Raw genomic sequence first — 19,483 nt, forward strand, 5'->3', positions numbered from 1 at the left:
TTTATCATGGCGGAATAAGATGTTACATCGCAATAATCGGACCATTTACCACACCAAACGTCAAAATATCGCATTACTGTGAATTGCTTGTTTACTTTTTGTATGTAATTTCATTCACAAAAATGTATTTTGACAATTGTTTTATTGTGCCAAGATTATTTATTTATTAGTAAATTAACTTATAACTAAAAAAATTACAAGCTAATTATAAAGAAAAAGGCTATGTCATTGTGCCAAGATACTTGTATAGTAAAAGAGAAATGAGTAGTAGTTGCAAGTACTTGCAAATAATTTTTACTTGCGAAGTTATCGAACAGGCCTAGTATGTGTAAATTCTCGAAAATTTGAGAATGTACATACATATGTATGTGTGAGTTTTGATTTCAAAATGACCCCCATCAGTCTGAGTGAATTGTGTTTATTTTCAAATTGTCAACATACAATTTTCAAAAACAAATAATAATGTTTGTCCCAATTTACATTAGGCAATTTTCCTTGCGGCAATTGTCAATTTGATGGAGAGAGAGGTGAGGTATATGGTAACCCTTTGCCTCTCAGCACCCTCTCTCACCAACAAACTGACAATTGCCGCAAGTAAACTCGCCTAATGTAAATTGGGACTTTGTGAAGGAACAACGAAAAATTTAAAATGAATTCATTTTCTGAGGAAACTTTCAAGATTTGGAGAATCGACTTTGCTACACACTTGTCATACACACACATACAAAAAGGGTTAATCGGCCCGACAGCATGACTGATAGGTGAGTGGAGACCTTACTTCTACTTTTGTCATTTAAAAAAGTTAGTCCCGGTCCACAATAGCTTGATTTCATTGAAAAAGTTTCATGAAATTTGGCGTTCCTAGATCGAGTTCCCCACTACAACAAATTCCGTGATATTACTCTACTATGGAACTAGATCTAGGGACGCATAATTTCATGATCTTTTTCTATGAAATCACGCTATTGTGGACCGGCACTAATGCAAAATTTATATTTACGAAATCCACTCGATTTCAACTGTCAGTTCCATTGCTTAAACGTCAAATAAAATCCAATGGATTTCAGATGAGATTTCATTTGAAGTATAAGCAATGGAATTGACAGTTGAAATCGAGAGAATTTCGTAAATGTAAACTTAGTATGAAGGAGAAGGGGATAATAGTACGTCTGGATCATGGCCCAATTATACAGGTCCTCTCTCAAGCGAATTCAAACAAAAACAAAGATTTGAAATGTCAAAATTCATAAACAAAGGCGAAAAGTTTGTTTTCGCCGACACGGAATATGTTTGAAGCGAATTTCTTTATTGTCAATTAAGGTAGATGCATGCATAACATTTTCCGAGAAAAAGTTGTTGACGCAGTTATTTTTGTTTGGCGTAACAGAAAATACCAGCTGATCGATCTTTAGCTGCCAAAATAAGTTATTGTAAATTAAATTCTAATACAAACCACAACAAATGTTGACGTTTTACGTGTACAACATAAAGTTGATTTGTTTTCTTTTTTCGATATACATCTACCTGTTCCTCTACAGTTTGACATTTCTCTACCTCACAGCGAATTCAAATGACAAATATGAATTTTGACAGCTCAAACCAAAATCATTTGTTTTTGAGAGAGGACCTTTATAATTGGGCCATGGTCTGGATAAAGTACAAACGTACATTCTGATGTTTGTGCTTTATTGTCATATGCTCTAATTACTGAAGTTCGTAATATTTCAATTACTTAATCACGTGTGGTATCGTAACGACGTCCTACCTGCATCATATGCTCTTTAAGTGCCAGAATCTTCCAGTCTTGACCATTTATTACGAAAAGTGTTGCCTTACTCCAAAAAATGTACAAATTATATCAGAGCAATACACAACCTTTACAACTTTTTGCAACCTTTACCGTTTAAAAAAGTAAGGGAACAGACCAATAGTTTAACCAGAGGAACATACCTATATTGCCAAAGTCAGTTTTTACAGTGGCATTTGTTTGTATTGAAATTTTCAGTGTCGACCTTCGAACTACGAACGGTAAAAATGTTGCCTTTTTCCTTCATTTTCAAATCAACATCAACATCAGGTCCATAAAAGTTACTTAAGGACCTTCACAGGACCATTATTATTTCATTAAGAGCATATTCTAATAAATAAAATAATAAAAATCTGCTCTCAACAGTTGTATCTTTCGAATCGTATGTTTTTTCTTTATTATTACCATACCTACAAAATTACAAATTTTGAACTGTAATACTCAATGTATTTTATTAAATTCGGCAAAGCTTCTCTTTAAATTACGTACAGCTTTTATGTAGCTTTCACTATTTTACCGATTTGATGTTGTTTTAATATTTAACAAATGTTTACACACAATCTTTTTCCTATTTTATTTTATTGTAATAAATCCTGTATTTGTTGAAATGTAAGAAACGTTTTAATGCATGCCTCAATTTGAAGTAAACCTAACCATCATTAACTTAATTAAAAGTTTATTATATAACAATGTAGTAAACATTATATAAAAAAGAAATATACAAAACACATAACCACATTTCATTCGTGATGTCAGCATATCTCATACGGCACAAGAACAATGCGCAGATAGAGTTGGTGTGTAAAACTAAAGGCCTCGGCACATACGGTCCGTCGAGCGACGTTGCGCGTTAAAAACAACAACCACATGAAAAATGTGTAAGTGATGTCAAGTTTGTTCTGGAAGTTTTCATGTGGTTGTTGTAACGCGACGTATGTATTTGGCCCCTAGTGCTGATGGCTTTTTGTCTGCTGTGTATTGCGTAAGAGCAATGTCTTGGTCATCAGGGACCTATGTTCATTATGCCATAGATCTTTCATCAAAGAATGTTCCAACGTTTCGTAAAAAGTGACATATATGTAGGTGGTTTAATGGAGTCGGGGGTTTCAATTTGATTGTGATCCTTGGCCAGCTAGTTCATCTGCCATCGTGTTTCCCATTATGTCCTGGTACCCAGCATAGTCGGAAAGCATTTGCTAAGTTTTTCAAAGCAGTCCTGCACTCAAGGTGGCCTCAGATTTGATGCTTAAAAGCTGCTTGGCCATTCACAATGATAGACACAGATCCAAAGATCTTAGCATCCAGACTTTTTTTCGATTCAGCTGACATCATTCAGCTTGGAATGATTGGAACATACTACAGTCGTTGTCCACCTTGTATGTGTATTTAAGACACAGTTGCGATAACTACCTCAACATCTTCAATTCTCAAGACTGGTGATACATAGTCGCCAAATTTCCCACGAGATTCCACATTAAAGTCTCGTAACTCCCTTAGGATACATCCATGCCCATAGGTGCTGGCGCGCAAAAGATTTAATTCATGCAGCCTTCTCCAACTCGCTGGATTTCGATTTGTGGCATAATGGGTACTATATGGACCAAAGTCCATGGAATAGGATGGGCCTTACCACAGTGGTAGACATCCTGTGTATAATCTATGGGTCCTTACAGTGCGATTAATACTCTCTTCGTCAGCTCCTCAACGTTCCTTTTACATCGTACTTGAAAGTCCAGAATTGTACGTAGGTACCTACCTTCGAGGGGAAGATGTAGTTGTACTCCATCCAGGACTGGTAGCAAAATTACCGAATTTACGCGCTATCTCGTGAACACTACCAGTTCTATTTTTGCTAGATTAACTCGAAGGCAATTTGCTGTGGCCCATCGAGACAACTTTGATAAGGTAGCAGAACTTCATCATCTGCGTAAGCGACAATTTTAGTGCCCAGTAGTGGGATTCTCGAACGCATTTTTTGGTTACCGAAAAAAATCGGCAAATTTAAAACGCAAAATTATGAATGAAATTTGGTTGTTGTTGTTAAGGCACAGTATTGAAGCTCCTTTTATGTCAAAAAAGCAGCCAAGGTAAAGTTTGAATTTTCCATATCCCCTTCAGTATAACCAACCACCTCATGAAGAGCTGTTTCTACAGATTTGTCTTTAATGAAGGCATGTTGGGACTTGCTAAAAGAAGCGGTGTCCACATGGCTTCTAATCTCCAGATTGATGAGTCTTGAGGAGAAAGGAGGATAAGCTGATAGTATGCAGTCTTTCCCTTTCCAAGCCCTATAAAACTCCTACATGATCTGGTATATTCGTGGTGAGGCAAATTGGAGCATCGCCGGTGTATTTCCATCTGAATCAGGTGATTTCTACGGCTGAATGAGTTGACTGCCCATTTCATCTTGTTTCTGCCTACAACCTTTTCAATAAGATCCATATCCACATCCGTTTGGTTTTGGAAATCGTCACACTCTGTGCGGACGGTACCAACGTCCTTGCAGCCTGGGAAAAATGGATCTCCGCTGGGAGGCTTAGAGTCTCGAGAGTATAACCTATCCACGTACCATCCGATTTATTGATGCTCCCAAAGGATTTAGGGTCCTTGGGGAGTATTCTTCGCAGAAGCAGACCTACGACTTTTTCTCGGCGCGTTTGTCTGGCCCTTATATTGAAGCTAGCCTTATACGAGTCCCAATCAATGTAGAGTTTTGTCGTGTGCGACCATCTTCTGACGATTTTCGTCAATTCGCCAAGATTTTTGTTCCACCACAACCATGGTAGAACAAGAAAAGGTAGCAGCAATACCCAGCTGACTGAACTGGGTTGTAGTGTTAGTGTCAAATTCCATTCGACATTTTATGTATTTATTTCTATGTTCGATGTATATTAGGGATATATATTTTTGAAGAACAAATCTATTCATCAGAAAAAAAAACTATTTCCCATAAAGACGGCTTCATATCATTGACATGTAACCTCCTACAGGTCCGAACGACATGCCGCACACTAAAACACCGCATATAGAGGCGGTACAATATTTGTGAATATGTGTGGTGTTTTGTTAAACTTGAAAATAATGAAGCCCTAATAAACATGTGTTTTTTTGTTTTCAAAAGCAAATGATTGAAACATATTCTCTTTTTCAATGAATTACCAGCGACCCGAAACATTTTTGCAAGTATTCTACTTTCTGCGAGAAATTATGCATTTAGTGGAATGATATGGAAACATTCAAATTGAAAATCTAACGAGTTTTCATTCATGTTTTCCAAAATATTCAATCAAATGTGAAAAATTATTAGTTTTTTAAATTCCAATAATTTATAGACATTTCCTTGTTTTGTTTACATTTACGTTGACACTAAGGTTTACAAACAAAAACAAATTCCTTTGTGGTTGTTGTTCGAGTTGTATTTGTTGTAGTATTAACTTTACCTTGTATTTGTTCTACCATGCACCACAACGGTTGGGATTTTACAGGAATGAACTGGAATCCTTCTGACAGCGAAGAAGAACTGCGGTTTGATCTATTAAGCTCTTCTGCTTTCTCCAGTAATCGTCAACTGAGAGTTCGTTAGTTCTGTGTACCTATCCTAGTTTGTTCTTCTCAGGTTCCTATAAGAATTTTGGCAAGCTTCCTCAAAAGGGATTTCGAAATGTATCGTTATTGTCAAATAACTTAGGATAGAAACACAATGGATTTTTCTTGTTTGCGTTGCTTCATTTTGGGTTAAGGAATAAAGAACGGCCAAGACGAATTTGAATTAGGTTGCTTTTTTCCTTTAATCTTTTACTGGAGCAAAGCAAGCAACAATCTGATTGTGTTTCTACCTTTAAGGTGAGAACACAATGAGAAATGCATGCTTATCCAAGCATGAATTTCTGCAAATGGATAAAGAAATCCAAGATCGCATTTGTATTAGGTAGTACTTGGCCTTTGTTCATTTACATGAAATTGAGCGTGAAACAACAAAAGTCATTAGCTTTGTTCCAGAACTAAAAAGTTTTTTCCCGTACACAAAATTTATATGAAAATCGTTTACGACTTTTACAACTTTTACGACTTTTACCTCTTTATAAAGTACGGGAACAGACTAATTGTGTTTCTACCTTTACAGTTTCTGATGTCACCTAGATTGGAGAGTGTTAGATATATAAGGTCTGTACGATAACCCAAAGATTTGTACAAATTCGTACAAATTTTTATTGAATGTGTTCGATAACAAAATTGTCCAGCAAAAAAAGCGAGTTTGAAGAGATTAGATTTTAAAGCGTTGTGGATAGGATTATTGCTTTAAGTAAAGGGGAGTACACATTATCATTCAAAACTGACAGTCAGCGTACTTTTAGGACAATTTTCCGGCAAATAACAACTTTTATTTAGCTAAAAACTTTTGAAATACAATATATATGGTATTATTTAGAGATTACAAAAGAAATTTTTCAGTTAGGCTTTGATATTCACGAAATAGACCTCGATGACTGTCAGTTTTGCTTGTGTAAATTATGTATTTGATAAAATAAAATCGAATATTGACTCACCTCTGTAGTTGGTGTCCTTATTACCCCTTAGAAAATTATGGACATTTGTGTCGCATAGCAAAATAAAACTGAAAACACATCCAACGTTTGAGTAAAGTGTTGTGTCATTTCTGGTAGAAGAATAAAGAAAAATTTTAACTTGGCAAACTTGGTAGCACTTTATATTCATCTGCCAGAAATGACACAAAACTTTACTCAAACGTTGGATGTGTTTTCAGCTTTACGTTGCTCACGCTTATCTTTTCGTCCAACATTTTGCGTATACCCAGGTTTCAAGTGACATTATGTGTGTTCGTTTACTCAATAATTTGTAAAATTAGCTCTGTTCCTTTACGTTCAAGAATCTTCAAGTTTTACAATTTTTTACTCGAAAAGCGTTCCTTTACTTCAGACACAATACAATTCATATGGGAGCAGTTTTCAACTTTTACTACTTTTGCCGGTTTTACCATTTTCAGAAGTAAAGGAACAGACCAATTGTTACTGTTGTTTACTCTACAGTACAATGCCAAAGACCTTAGTCCTTTACAAGAAGCTACTGGACTTGTACAAATTATCAAGTAAACGAACACACCTATATACTGTGGACAGGAGTGTGGCCTTCACCTGTTAGTTAGCTGATCTACTTAACCGATGATTATTTTTGGAGTAGTTCAACGATTTATTGCAATATTCTACTCATGATTTTGATGTCGTCGGCGCCTCTTGCCGAACGATATGCTGATTTGAAATGTAAACTCCATAATTCTGTGTTTAGACACACAAATTTCTCGGGAAAGTAAATTGACTTTTTTGGGAGAGAGCGGAGAGGAAAGAGCTCCTCAATACTCTTTCCTACCCCCTATTGCCTAAAAAGTGAATTTACTTTCCCGAGAAATTTGTGTGTCTAAACACGGACTAACATATACGTGAAAAAAAAATCCGCTGGATTTATATTGAGATTGAGAATTTATTTGACTGCACAAAATGTTTTGTATATTTCTTAAAAATTAATTAAGTCTTTACACATAGTTCTTTGATTGATGCCGTTTAAACTTGTCGTTACCACATATTTTTAATATAAACTATTTTTAAATAAACTGCATACATTTTACAAAAACTCACAGTGAAGAAAACTTCAATAGATGAACAAGTTACATACACCACGTACATACATGTAATTGCTGTAAATTTCCAGATTTTCTATAAAGCGAAAAACGAACAAAAAAATACAAGACTGTAAAAATATAGCAACATAGTTTATTTAATTATACCAAACAAATAAATTTATTCATAACTCATTATTAAGCAACAATATTAGCAACAACTATTATCAATATCTATGTCTGTTTACGGCTTTCTATGCAAAATATATATAAATAGATATTTTATTTATTGTTTATGTATAAAATAAATATTTTATGACTATAACAAAATTAATATACTATAGGAAAACTATTTCTGTGTTGCTCTCGTTTTTTTGCCACTACTTACATACTTTTTACAATAGCATTCAGCATAATATTTTTTCTCAGTGCATTTCTTCTATTTCTTTGTTTTATGAAGTTGTTTTGGATTTTCTTTAAATACAAATATTATTTATTGTTGTTCTTTTTTTCGTTGTGTTATGAATTTTATTAACATTTTGGCGCTTCTTTATTCAATAATTATTTAATTTTGTTTTATAAGTTACTCCAAAACAATTTGTTTCAAGAAATAAAAAACTGTGCCCATTAATCATAAATTATAATATAAGGAAATTGTGTACACTGTAAAAAATTGTTGTTATTCAAAATTCTCTTTGAAATGAAAACAAAATTTTAATGCACTTTTTCCTATTCTCTTCTTTTGTTTCTTTGGCCAATTCTTGTTTTACTATTTTATTCCAAATAAAAAAAAAAAAACAAACTGAACAATCGATCGTAACGTTTTCGAAATTGAATGTCCAAATTGTTGTTACCATGAACGAAAAATTCGGTTCCAAAACAAAATCGAAAACAAACAATACAAATTTACAGCAACTACTATTATGTGCCACGCAAAGTCTATTTGCCTGTGATACTCAGCAAAGTGGTAATGCTCAAGCAAATGGCAGTTCACCAACATCCTTGCAGGTATTGAAAAGGAGTTGTTTTAGTTTTATTTTTGTTTAAGTCAAATACAATATCAAATAAGCTAACCCCCCAATACCTTAATCCAAAATGCATGTAATTTTTAATCCCCAAATTTCAATTTCTCTTTGGCAACTGTATTCGCAAAATATTTCTACGTTATATCACCACCATTTCTTTCGTTTAATTTTAGGCTCCTGTACCTCCTCCTATAATAGACTGCAAATCCAATCCACCCGCCTATTCCTTCGTCCAAGGCTGGCAACTATTGGCCTTAGCTGTCTCTTTGTTTGTGCCCAAGTCCAGCCGTTTATTGTGGTATTTAAAATTACATTTGTCTCGCAATGCTGATACAAAAACCGAAACTGGTAAATATGCTGCCTATTGTGAACGAGCTTTGGAAAGAACTCTGAAGAATGGTGGCCGTGAAACGAAACCTTCACGCATGGAAGTTTTATCGATTTTATTAAAGAATCCCTATCATCATTCATTGCCACATGCCATACCCGTACACATGATGAACTCAACTTATCAGGTAAGTGAGAATAAGAGAAGATTATTATAGCTTAAAACTCACAAGGTTGTATTCGATATTTCAATAAACTTTACTTGATATCATGGCAGAACTACCAGGTAGTGGTATCACACCAGCTGATCGAATATGAAAAGTCAAATCCCTTTATAAAAAATTATTTTTGTTGTAATTTCCCCAACAACATAAAGAAAGTTTTGACATAACATATTCAAAATTTTACGATGCCACTACCTGGGTAAGTGTATCGAATGCTGTCATAATTATAATTATTCAAATAACAAATGGAAAAATTGTAATAACTCCATATATGTACATACATATGTATGTACATCGCCTTTAATGTGTCAACCCCAATTTCGTACGTTGACATATTCTCTAATTTATTTGACTCACAGTCACATTCATCTATTAAATGTTCCGCTACACGAAAAATCATCGTTATGTTCAAGAGACAGAGATACATAGGATGGACCTTACCACACACGGTGCTCTTGAAACAATTTTAAATGGAAGGAAGTGGAAGTTTTTGCGGATTCTGAAACTACAATGTTCATAGATGAAAAAAATCAAAAAACAAAAAAATCGCCGGAGCGCTTTTTAAATAAATCGCGATTTAAGTTGAAATTTTTAGGGGTTGTTTAGGTTTTCACGGTTTTGCTTAGAAACCGCAAGGCCTATCAAAATCAGACTAAAGAAAATGTTGTAGCTATGAAAATTCTCTGCAAGACCGATCTTTATGGTATTTTCGTAGTTTTTACCATTTTTGAGATATAGAAGTTCAAATTGGGACAATGCACTGACTGTATCGCCCCCTTATAAAACAATATCATGAAGGGTGCGCCTTAACTAACTTTTGATGAAAACCGCTTACACAGGGAAGTTTTTGTGAATTCTGAAACAGCAATGTTCATAGATGAGAAAAAACCCAAAAACAAGAAAAAATCGCTGTAGGGATTTTGAAATAAATCGCGGTCAAAATTCACACTTTTAGGTGTTTTTTAGGTTTTCACGATTTTACTTGGAAACCGCAAGTCCAATCGAAATGGAGCTAAAGAAAATGTTGTAGCTGTAAAATTCTCTAGAGGACTGACGTTTGTCATTTGTTCCCAGCCGGTACCATTTTTGAGATAAAGAAGCTCAGTTTACATTTTTAGGTTTTTTTGTTAGGGTTTCGCGATTTTGCTTGAAAACGGCAAGTCTTATCGATATGGGAAAAATCTTAAAGCTGTAAAAATTCTCTACAAGACTGGCTTAAGTAACTTGTCCTAAGTTGTACCATTTTTGTAGATATATAAGTTTAAGTTGGGAATTTACAGTCATGACATTTATTTATGAGGGGGCGATACAAAATTGAATTGAATTTGAATTGTCCCAATTTGAACTTCTATATCTCAGAAACAGTAAAACCGACGAGAATACTATAAAGTTCACTCCTGTAGAGAATTTTCATAGCTACAACATTTTCTTTAGACTCATTTTGATAGGACTTGCGGTTTCTAAGCAAAATCGTGAAAACCTAAACAACCCCTAAAAATGTCAACTTAAATCGCGATTTATTTAAAAAGAGCTCCGGCGATTTTTTTTTGTTTTTTGATTTTTCTCATCTATAAACATTGTAGTTTCAGAATCCGCAAAAACTTCCGAGGTGTAAGCACCTTCCATTTAAAATAGTTTCAAGAGCACCGTGCACAGTGTTAAACATCTAGTATATCATCGATGAGACTGAAGCCTTTTCTGATAGAATTCTTGCACGAATAGAGTGCGATTAATCCTCTCGGCATCTGTAATAGGACGATCTCTATAGACTCTTGAATTATTGAATTCGATGGCAGAATTCAGGATTTTCAACGGTTTCAAATACTTCCACAGGGATAACTACCTTAAATTATACTTTTCTTCTCTTCATTGCATGATTGAATTTGAAACCTTGAATATTGATATCATGGTTCAATCTGGATTTAACATATTCAGTTGCTGTGGTGTGGTTTCAAAATCAAAACGGTCGGCAAAAATAGTTTTCGTCTTAGGTACGATTTTTAATGTATTCTTCGATGAATTTGAGGGAGTAGTAGATGGCGGGGGTAAACCTAGAGGTATGTGAATTGACCCCGAAGGCATAGCATCACTTGATCTCGAATAATCGAGTTTTTGAAGGAAGTTCAAAAATAATATTCTCTTAGTCGAAGGTCACACTTGAGTGTTCCTTCGACTTACGAGTATCAGAAGGAGACTGAAGAAATGGTTGTAAACATGATGATTTGTCGAAAAACCCCTTATACTCGGAAAACTTTTCGGTAAGGGATAGTAGATAGCGTTTTATCACGATGTGCCAAGCCTTCAATCTGATCATTGGTGGCTCGCTATTTCCACACAAGGAAATCCATAAATATACTTAGACATCGCCGGATGGTAACACAAAAATCAAATAGACCACATTTGTATCCGGAAGCAATGGAGAAGTTCTTAAACGAATGTCAGGACAAAACGAAGCGCAGATATACACAGCGACCATGAACTGGTCATAGCCCATAGCCCGACTTAAGTTGAAGAGATTCTCTAGAAGTCACAACACTCAGAGAACAAGGAAACGTTTTGATGTCCAAAAATTAACAAACGCCAATTGGATATGTCAGTAACAGAGAAAGGAAAGCCTGGATATCAATTAATACCCGGAATTTGATCCAAGACAGAAATCGTCTAAAATTCAATCACTCCACAATGCTAATATATTGTCTACTATCAAAACGTTGCAGAGCAAGTGAAACGGCCAGCAAGTACAGACAAGAGGAAATATCTGGAAGAAATGGCAAAAGATGCCGAACACGCAGCAGATGCGCACAACATGCGCAAATTATACCAAAATCATTGGCCAAATATCTTACAAATCATTCAACAGGAACAGAGAAATCAAGGATGCAAACGGTGATATAATAACTATTGGTGACTTGCAAACAGAAAGGTTGAAGCAACATTTTTTTGAAAGCATTAGCAGTTAACACGGATATAAATTAGAACCCTCCCTCAATAGATGAAATCTCAAACGCGATTATGGCACTTAAAAGGAACAAATCACCAAAAGAAGACAACATACCAACAGAAATGGTACAGATCGAACCGAGGACATCAGCGGCAATCTTACATCCATATTTGATGGAAGTTTGGCAGGTAGAAAGACTACCAAACAGTTGGACGCGGAGAATCATCCCTCTAAACTCGATTTATAATATAAAGTATTTTCAGTAATCATCAACAATAGGCTGCAGGCGATTGAGCTCTCATTACGCGACTAACAAGCCGGATTTAGACCTCATCCATCGAATTAACATAATAAAAGAAAAAGAGGAATTGTAGGGGGATTTCAACGTCATCTTGAAGACTTAGACTTCTAGACGACATATGGCTAATATCCCACAAACATAGCGACATGTATAATAAAATCAACGGTTTAACAGCACTCTGCAAACATATCGGCTTAGAAGTCAACATCCGTAAAGCGGGGTACACACGATCAGTTTTGACTGTCATGTTTACTCAAATAATCGGTTGCTTGTCAGTGTGCCGCTCACATTTACCTAGATCGGCCTTTGGACGTTTAAATAAAATATGGAAATCTCCGCAAATATCCATCCAAACTAAAGTATGCACATTCAATGTCTGCGTCAGACGCGTTCAATCTATTTTCGTCCGTTGATTTTATTGTTCATGTTGCGGCAGCATAAAGTAAAGTGGACCATATGTAACATTTAATAAATCGCATTTTCGTTGCAATGTTAATGTCATGACATGTTAAGGTTTGTAATATTTGAAAAAAGATAGTCTGGCTACTTCAATTCGGCACATTATTTCCTTTGACGGATCCCATTGGTCATTTATGAGGACCCCGAGGTATTTAAAGTTCCTTACCCGTTCTATTTCATCATTTTTTATTATGAGCGATGTGCTGTTTTGGTTATTTCTTCCACTTATTACCATATATTTCGTCGTCTTAATATTTATTTTTAGACCGTATAATTCGCTTTTTTTCATTGAGTAAGGTAACTAGTCTCTGTAGGCCATGTAGACTACTGTTAGTTGTGTAAAATATTTTATTGGAATTACGTTGAATAATAATGGTGAAAGGATGCATCCTTGTCTAACGCCTTTGGATATTATTACAGTGTCACTAAGTTCTACATCGACTTGAATATTTGCATTTGGCTGCCAATAAAGGTTCTTTATGCATCTTATTTCCTTTTCTGCTATACCGGTTTCAACCAAGATTTCCATCAGTTTTTCATGCCTGACCGTGTCGAAGGATTTTTCGTAGTTGACGAAACATAAGAAAATATCTTTTTGGACATCTCTGCATTTTTCGATAAGGATTTGAATACTTAACAGTGCTTCTCGCGTGCCCATGCCGAATTGTGTCTTCCCCATATATGGCTCACACTTGGGGTATATTCTTTTGTGTAGTATTTTAACGAATATTTTTAGGACATGGCACATTAGACTAATGAGTCTGTAATCACCGCATGCATTTGCTTTTTTTGGTATAGCTATAAACGTGGACTTTAGCCAGTCATTTGGGTATTGTCCTGTGTCATAAATAGGATTGCAGAGTTTCAACAGTAGCTGAATGTTATTATCTTCTATTAATTTCAGCGGGTACTTCATCAGGGCCGGCGGCTTTTTTATTTTTCATTGATTGAATTGCCGATTGTCATTTAATGAAATAAGAAATATTTGTCAGGATAAAGTAAAATGGAATGAACTTGTAGATACCCTATGTTTCCAAGTAAAATAAATAAAGGAAAAAATAGTAGATCATTTCGTAATGAAGTAAATTACGTGTTTTTCTGAAGAACGAATAAAATTACTCACCATAAATTTTACAGTCCTTTATTTTCTCTTAGGTTGTCCGCTGTTCGAGGGGCAAGTTCAACGCTCTTAGCATGATAGCTAGAAAAACAGATCCAACATGTCACAATTTACTCTTTAAAGTCGGCGGGATCTATTTTACAGTTATGCTCGTTCTTACATCTTGTCTTTAAAGTCCATTTTAGTTATACTTTACTTTAAGAAAATTAAAGAATAAAGTTCGCATTACCAGGGATTTGTTATTACATCTAAATATAAATGTTAAATTTTGTAAAAAAAAAAAAATATGGCAATATCAAGCAAAAAAGTACGTATACATAAAATTTACTCAAATCTGATTGGTTGATTTCAATTTGCTGACCATTTTTCTTACTTTTGGTGCAGCATACTCTCGGGCGCAGTTTAATTTTAAAAGGAACACAAAGTTCCTTTTAATATATCTGACACTTATTATTAAAGGCAACATGTAAGAACAAAAAAGTCCATTTTTGTTATCCCTTACTTTAAGAAAAGTAGGGAATAAAGTTCGCATTACCAGTGATTTGTTATTACATCTTCCATTTAAACTTAATGTTATATTTTGTAAAAGTATGGCAATATCAAGCAAAAATGACTGTACACCTCAAATTTACTCAAATCTGATTGGAACACAAACCTCCTTTTAATTTATCTGACACTTATTATTAAAGGAAACATGTAAGAACAAAAAAAAGGGTTATCTGTCCGATACCGGCCAAAATTTAAGTACAGAAGGGATGTAATAATGGGCCTTAGACTTTGAACAAGACATATTCCTTTTTTGTCTTAATAAAATTAGATATACACTGTAAATTGAGGTGGACAATTTACGGTGGGTCAACTATTATATGATAACTATTGTGGTGAGAAGTGTTATCTAATTCCCAATAAATATCGAGTTTAGTCTCAAGCGCCCTATTATATACAGGGCAATCATGAATATTTCCCTCGGAATTTTCCGTACAGAAAATAATTTCAAAAAGTTGAAGACTACTAGAATCACTTAGTTATGGAATATTTTAGCCGAATTCACAAAAATATTCCCTTTTAGGATATAAATATGGGAATAAAAAATTATGAAATTGGGGAAAGGGAAAAAATTCCGCATTCATGATTGCCCTGATAACCTTCTGGTGATTTTCCTCAGTTCGCCAAGATCCTTGTTGCACAACTCCGGTTGGGATTTGTTACCAGGGCTAGATAGTGGATAGGCATCCTTATGACAGCGGAAAAGAACGGCAGTAAGATTGTTTACAGTTCTATTAAGCTCTTCCACTGTTTCTGTATTTCCAATAGATGTCAGCTGGGAGCTTCTTAATTCTGTATATCTATCCCAATTTGTTCTTCTCGGGTTTCTATAAGGAATTTTGCGGACTCCAACAAAGGAGATCTCGAAAAGAATCTTCATATGTTTCGAAAATTAACATTTTTCAGCTACCACCCAGATTCTGATGACAGAATCATCTAGATTGGAGAGAGTTAGATCAATGACCTCCTCTTTATTCTTAAGTTTTTGGGTTAAGTCGCGTTCACTTTTTAACACAGACTCGATAACTTTTCATCGATAGATATTACTAACTATACTAAATATTTCGCCTTTTTAATGGACTCAACGAAACAATAGTTCGTCACTTTCGCACTACTTCGGGCTGGGGTTGATTTGCTAATATGTTCAGTTCTTATTTATTTCACTATTCCCCTGCCCATTATGCGTTGGTATTATGATTAGGTGATCGGTGTTGTTGTTGGCAAACAGTTTGCGTATTTGGGATATTTTACTTTCATATATTCTAATTATTATTTTCCCCTTCTTTCTTTCCATTCCAGGTCGTGTCATTTGATGGTTCCACAACAATCGAAGAATTCCAAAGTACTTTGGCTCAAGAAATTGGCACCCGAGACGCGTCCAATGGTTTTTGCCTCTTCAGTGATGATCCCATTGAAAAAGACTTGGAACATTATCTCGATCCAATGGCCAAACTATGTGATGTTATTTCAAAATGGGAAACAGCTCTACGCGAAAAAGGATCGGGCAAATTTGAAAATACCCGTGTCATACAACTAACCTACAAAAATCGCCTGTATTGGAAACATACTGTTAAATTTGAAACAGATAAGGAACGCCTGCTGTTATGCTATCAAACCAATAGTCAAATTGTCCAAGGGCGTTTTCCTCTCTCTCGTGATTTAGCTTTGGAATTGGCTTCACTAATGGCCCAAATCGATATGGGCGATTATTCGCATGAAAAGTCCAAGAGTGCCACCACAAATGTGGGCATTAAAGCATTGGATAAATTCTATCCATATCGTTATAGAGACGCTTTGAATCCGGACCAATTGAAGGATATACAAGAGTCGTTAATAACGAAATGGATATTGCTAAAGGGACGCAGCACTTTGGATTGTGTACGCATCTATTTGACCTGTTGTCGCAAGTGGCCATATTTTGGTGCCAGCCTCTTTCAAGCTAAACCCAGACATTCAGATCAAGCCATGGCTTGGTTGGCGGTGTCAGAAGATGCTTTAAATGTTTTGGAATTATCCACGATGGCTCCATTGGCCAGGTATCCTTATACATCCGTTATGACATTTGGTGGTTGCCAGGATGATTTTATGTTGGTGGTATCAAATGAAGATACTTTGGCTTCTTGTGGTTCACATGAACAGAAGCTACTGTTTGCCATGTCAAAACCAAAGATATTGGAAATAACATTACTTATTGCTGATTACATGAATGCATTGGGCCACACTGTGCCCGGAACCCCACACATGAATTCTTTGACGCGCAATGGTTCCCATAGATCTATAAGATCAAGACCACCAGGTGGCACGGGAGCCACTACAGTTGGAGGAACACTGTGTGGTAATACCACGGCTGGCATGTCTACAAATGCTACCACAACGGCTCACAATACTCTCAACTCACATGCTACCCACACATTGAATTCAAATCACTCACATACCTTAAGTTCCTCACACTATAGTGGTGGCGATCATGGTGGCGGCGGCGGTACAAGATCCCAAGGTGGTTCACATCAAGGTACATTAAATTCTCTTCACAGTCAAAATCATCACCATCATCACAATCCCCATCAACCGGATATTTTGAAAAGTACGCCAGATCATCAAAGGATAAAATAGAAGAGAAGGTAAAATTGTAAATAGCAGCGACAGCAGCAGATATAAGTTACAAACAAAGAGACTTTTTTCAAAACATAAAATGCCTAGACAAATAGGCATCAAAAAACAACCAAAAACAAAAGCGATAAATCTTTTTTATAACCCAAACACCCTGTATATAAATAGTTTTAAGTAAAAATCGGCAAGTGATTCGAAGAAAACTAAATTCGAAATGTAAGAACTACGTAAGAATCTAAGTTCTTTCCAAACCGCAACCTAAGTTAGAATAATTTTTTGTTACACGATTTTAAGATTGACACAAAATTTAATTTTTTAATATTAAAGACAATAGGAAGAAATTGAAATGAAGCCTAAAATTAGGCTAAGGCAATGTAATAATTTGCAAATGAAAGTAGGCTAAGGAATATAGTTTTCACAAAGCTTTGTAAACATAGTTTTTTAATATATTTTATTTCAAAATTTTTGCTTTTTTTTTTAAATTATGTTTTGTTAAAATTATTTTATTTTTGTAATTTTTATGTAAATTTCAATTTTGTCTTAATTTGTATTTCTTCTTTTTAATTTTTGTAATCTATCGTGTTAGTATGTATAAGAAAGCTCAATTTATAATTATTTGATATTTTTAAATAGATTTTGTTATTTGTATGTAAAATGTTTAACAGAAAACTCGAATATCCCCTGTCCCCCAATTGTATAGAACTCTCTCGCCCACACACACATTTATAAAAACAACACCCTCCCAATAACTATCTATACCACATAGCTTAAAGCTTACATAAAATGAAGCCAAAAATCTATCTATACAAGCAAAAGAAAAGTAATACCAGCTTACTTCAAAAACAAACCACAAACCAAGGCAAAGCACCAAAAAAGTAGGCTTTAGTTTTTTTGTAATTGTAATTAATATAGAAAGTGAAACAAATGGCAAATAAAATATAAGCAGAAATTGTTAAGAGATGTTTTCCTAAGGAAATTAACGAACTAAGAATATAGAACGAATACCACAACGCTAAGGTTTCAGTTGAAATTTCATAGCAGTTTTTAGCAACAAAAAAATGTTACTAATTGCTTGTTTTCAAATGAAGAAAATTGTAGTCATCATTGGAAGAACACTTTACATTTTCACCCAAAACAAGTATTTGGGCTAATACGTCATTCATTTTACAGATATGGAATTGACAACTTAAATGGTTTATATTTGATCCGTTCCTTTACTTTTGAAAATAGTAAAACCGGCAAAAGTAGTAAAAGTTGTAAACTGCTCCCATATGAATTGTACGGTGTCTAAAGTAAAGGAACGCTTTTCGAGTAAAAAGTGGTACAACTTGAAGATTCTTGCACGTAAAGGAACAGAGCCATTATTGTCTATTATAATGATGATGTTTATCAATCCACGATTCTTTCAAAGCGACCATCCAAAACTAATAGTACGTTTGCATATAACCGGATTTAATAAATCCACTGGATTTCAAATGTCAATAACATTGCAAATAAATCCTCAAAATGAAGGTTAACCTTGAAAGCTCTAACCCCAAAAAGTAGTAAAAATGAAAGCAATTTTTAAGAGAGGAGAGAGAGCCAAAATGGCTTTCTGCTCGACAAATTTCGTTATGTAAAAAGTGGAAAATCTGTCAAACTGCTGATTTGATATTTATTTGACAATTAAGGCAAAAGGAAAAAAGAAAACTACGCGCTTTGTCAAAGGAAAATAAAAAGAAATAAAATTAAATAATAAAAATTTAAACCAGCGAAATAAAAAAAATAAAAAGCAGTGAAATTTATTTTGTTTGTTATATTTTTTAAGCAGCCATGTTTGTTTTTTGACATTGCTGCCAGTAGTGGAATTCTCTAGGGCATTTTTTGGTTACCGACTAAAATCGGTCAAATTAAAACGCAAACTTATGACTGAAAAGTTCAAATAAATGTTGACATCACTGTTGCTATCGGTAGAACTTTGCGCGTAATTTTTATAGGTCGCTAACATACCGAATAATATCGTTAAAGGGTTGTTTACACCATCTATCAATGTCGTATGAGATGTCAAATTTTCTACCTGCGAATGTTGTACACATAGTGTGACCACTATGAAAATTTTCATCTATCAAAATGATTTGGCAACTCATATGTAAATTTTTCATTTAGGGAGCGCTCTATTTGATACGACATTCTCGTATGTAAACATAAATTTATCAGCTGTTTTCTGGCATTCTCAAAAAAATTGAAAAACAATATCTTTTAAAAAAGAAAATGGAAAGTTATGTATATTTAAGTATTTAGAAAAGTAAATAAAGGGTGTTTATAATGTTATTTTCAGATCGATTGGTCGAAAGGAGCAGTGTTGGAAATTATTGCTTTGTGGCAAAACATGAATGCCTCTTTAACCCCAAAAACCTATTCTACCACAACAAACATGCTAGATATTCATTTTCCTTCAACCAAAATTAAAAATTTGCGCAAATTTGTAACTCAACAATAAATGTAAACAATG

General features: G+C 34.7%; 1 protein-coding gene across 17 annotated transcripts in view; it reads left to right on the forward strand.

Moving 5' to 3' along the window:
• LOC141397778 (uncharacterized protein CG43867) overlaps nucleotides 1-18,763 on the forward strand; it is a 664,656-nt gene extending 645,893 nt beyond the window's left edge. For 13 of the 17 annotated variants that reach the window (XM_073974478.1, XM_073974481.1, XM_073974484.1 and 10 more), the window contains 3 exons: nucleotides 8,352-8,447; nucleotides 8,638-8,979; nucleotides 15,682-18,763. In XM_073974478.1, coding sequence (XP_073830579.1) covers nucleotides 8,352-8,447; nucleotides 8,638-8,979; nucleotides 15,682-16,995 — 1,752 coding nt within the window. In that variant the 3' untranslated portion in view covers nucleotides 16,996-18,763. The remainder of the gene's footprint in view (nucleotides 1-8,351; nucleotides 8,448-8,637; nucleotides 8,980-15,681) is intronic. The other 4 variants (XM_073974482.1, XM_073974486.1, XM_073974494.1 and 1 more) reach the window with 1 other exon arrangement.
• The last annotated feature ends 720 nt before the right edge of the window (nucleotides 18,764-19,483 follow it).

Source organism: Musca autumnalis, unplaced genomic scaffold, assembly GCF_047663935.1.
Source record: "Musca autumnalis isolate F117 unplaced genomic scaffold, ASM4766393v1 scaffold_3, whole genome shotgun sequence".
NCBI classification, from domain to species: Eukaryota; Metazoa; Arthropoda; class Insecta; order Diptera; family Muscidae; genus Musca; species Musca autumnalis.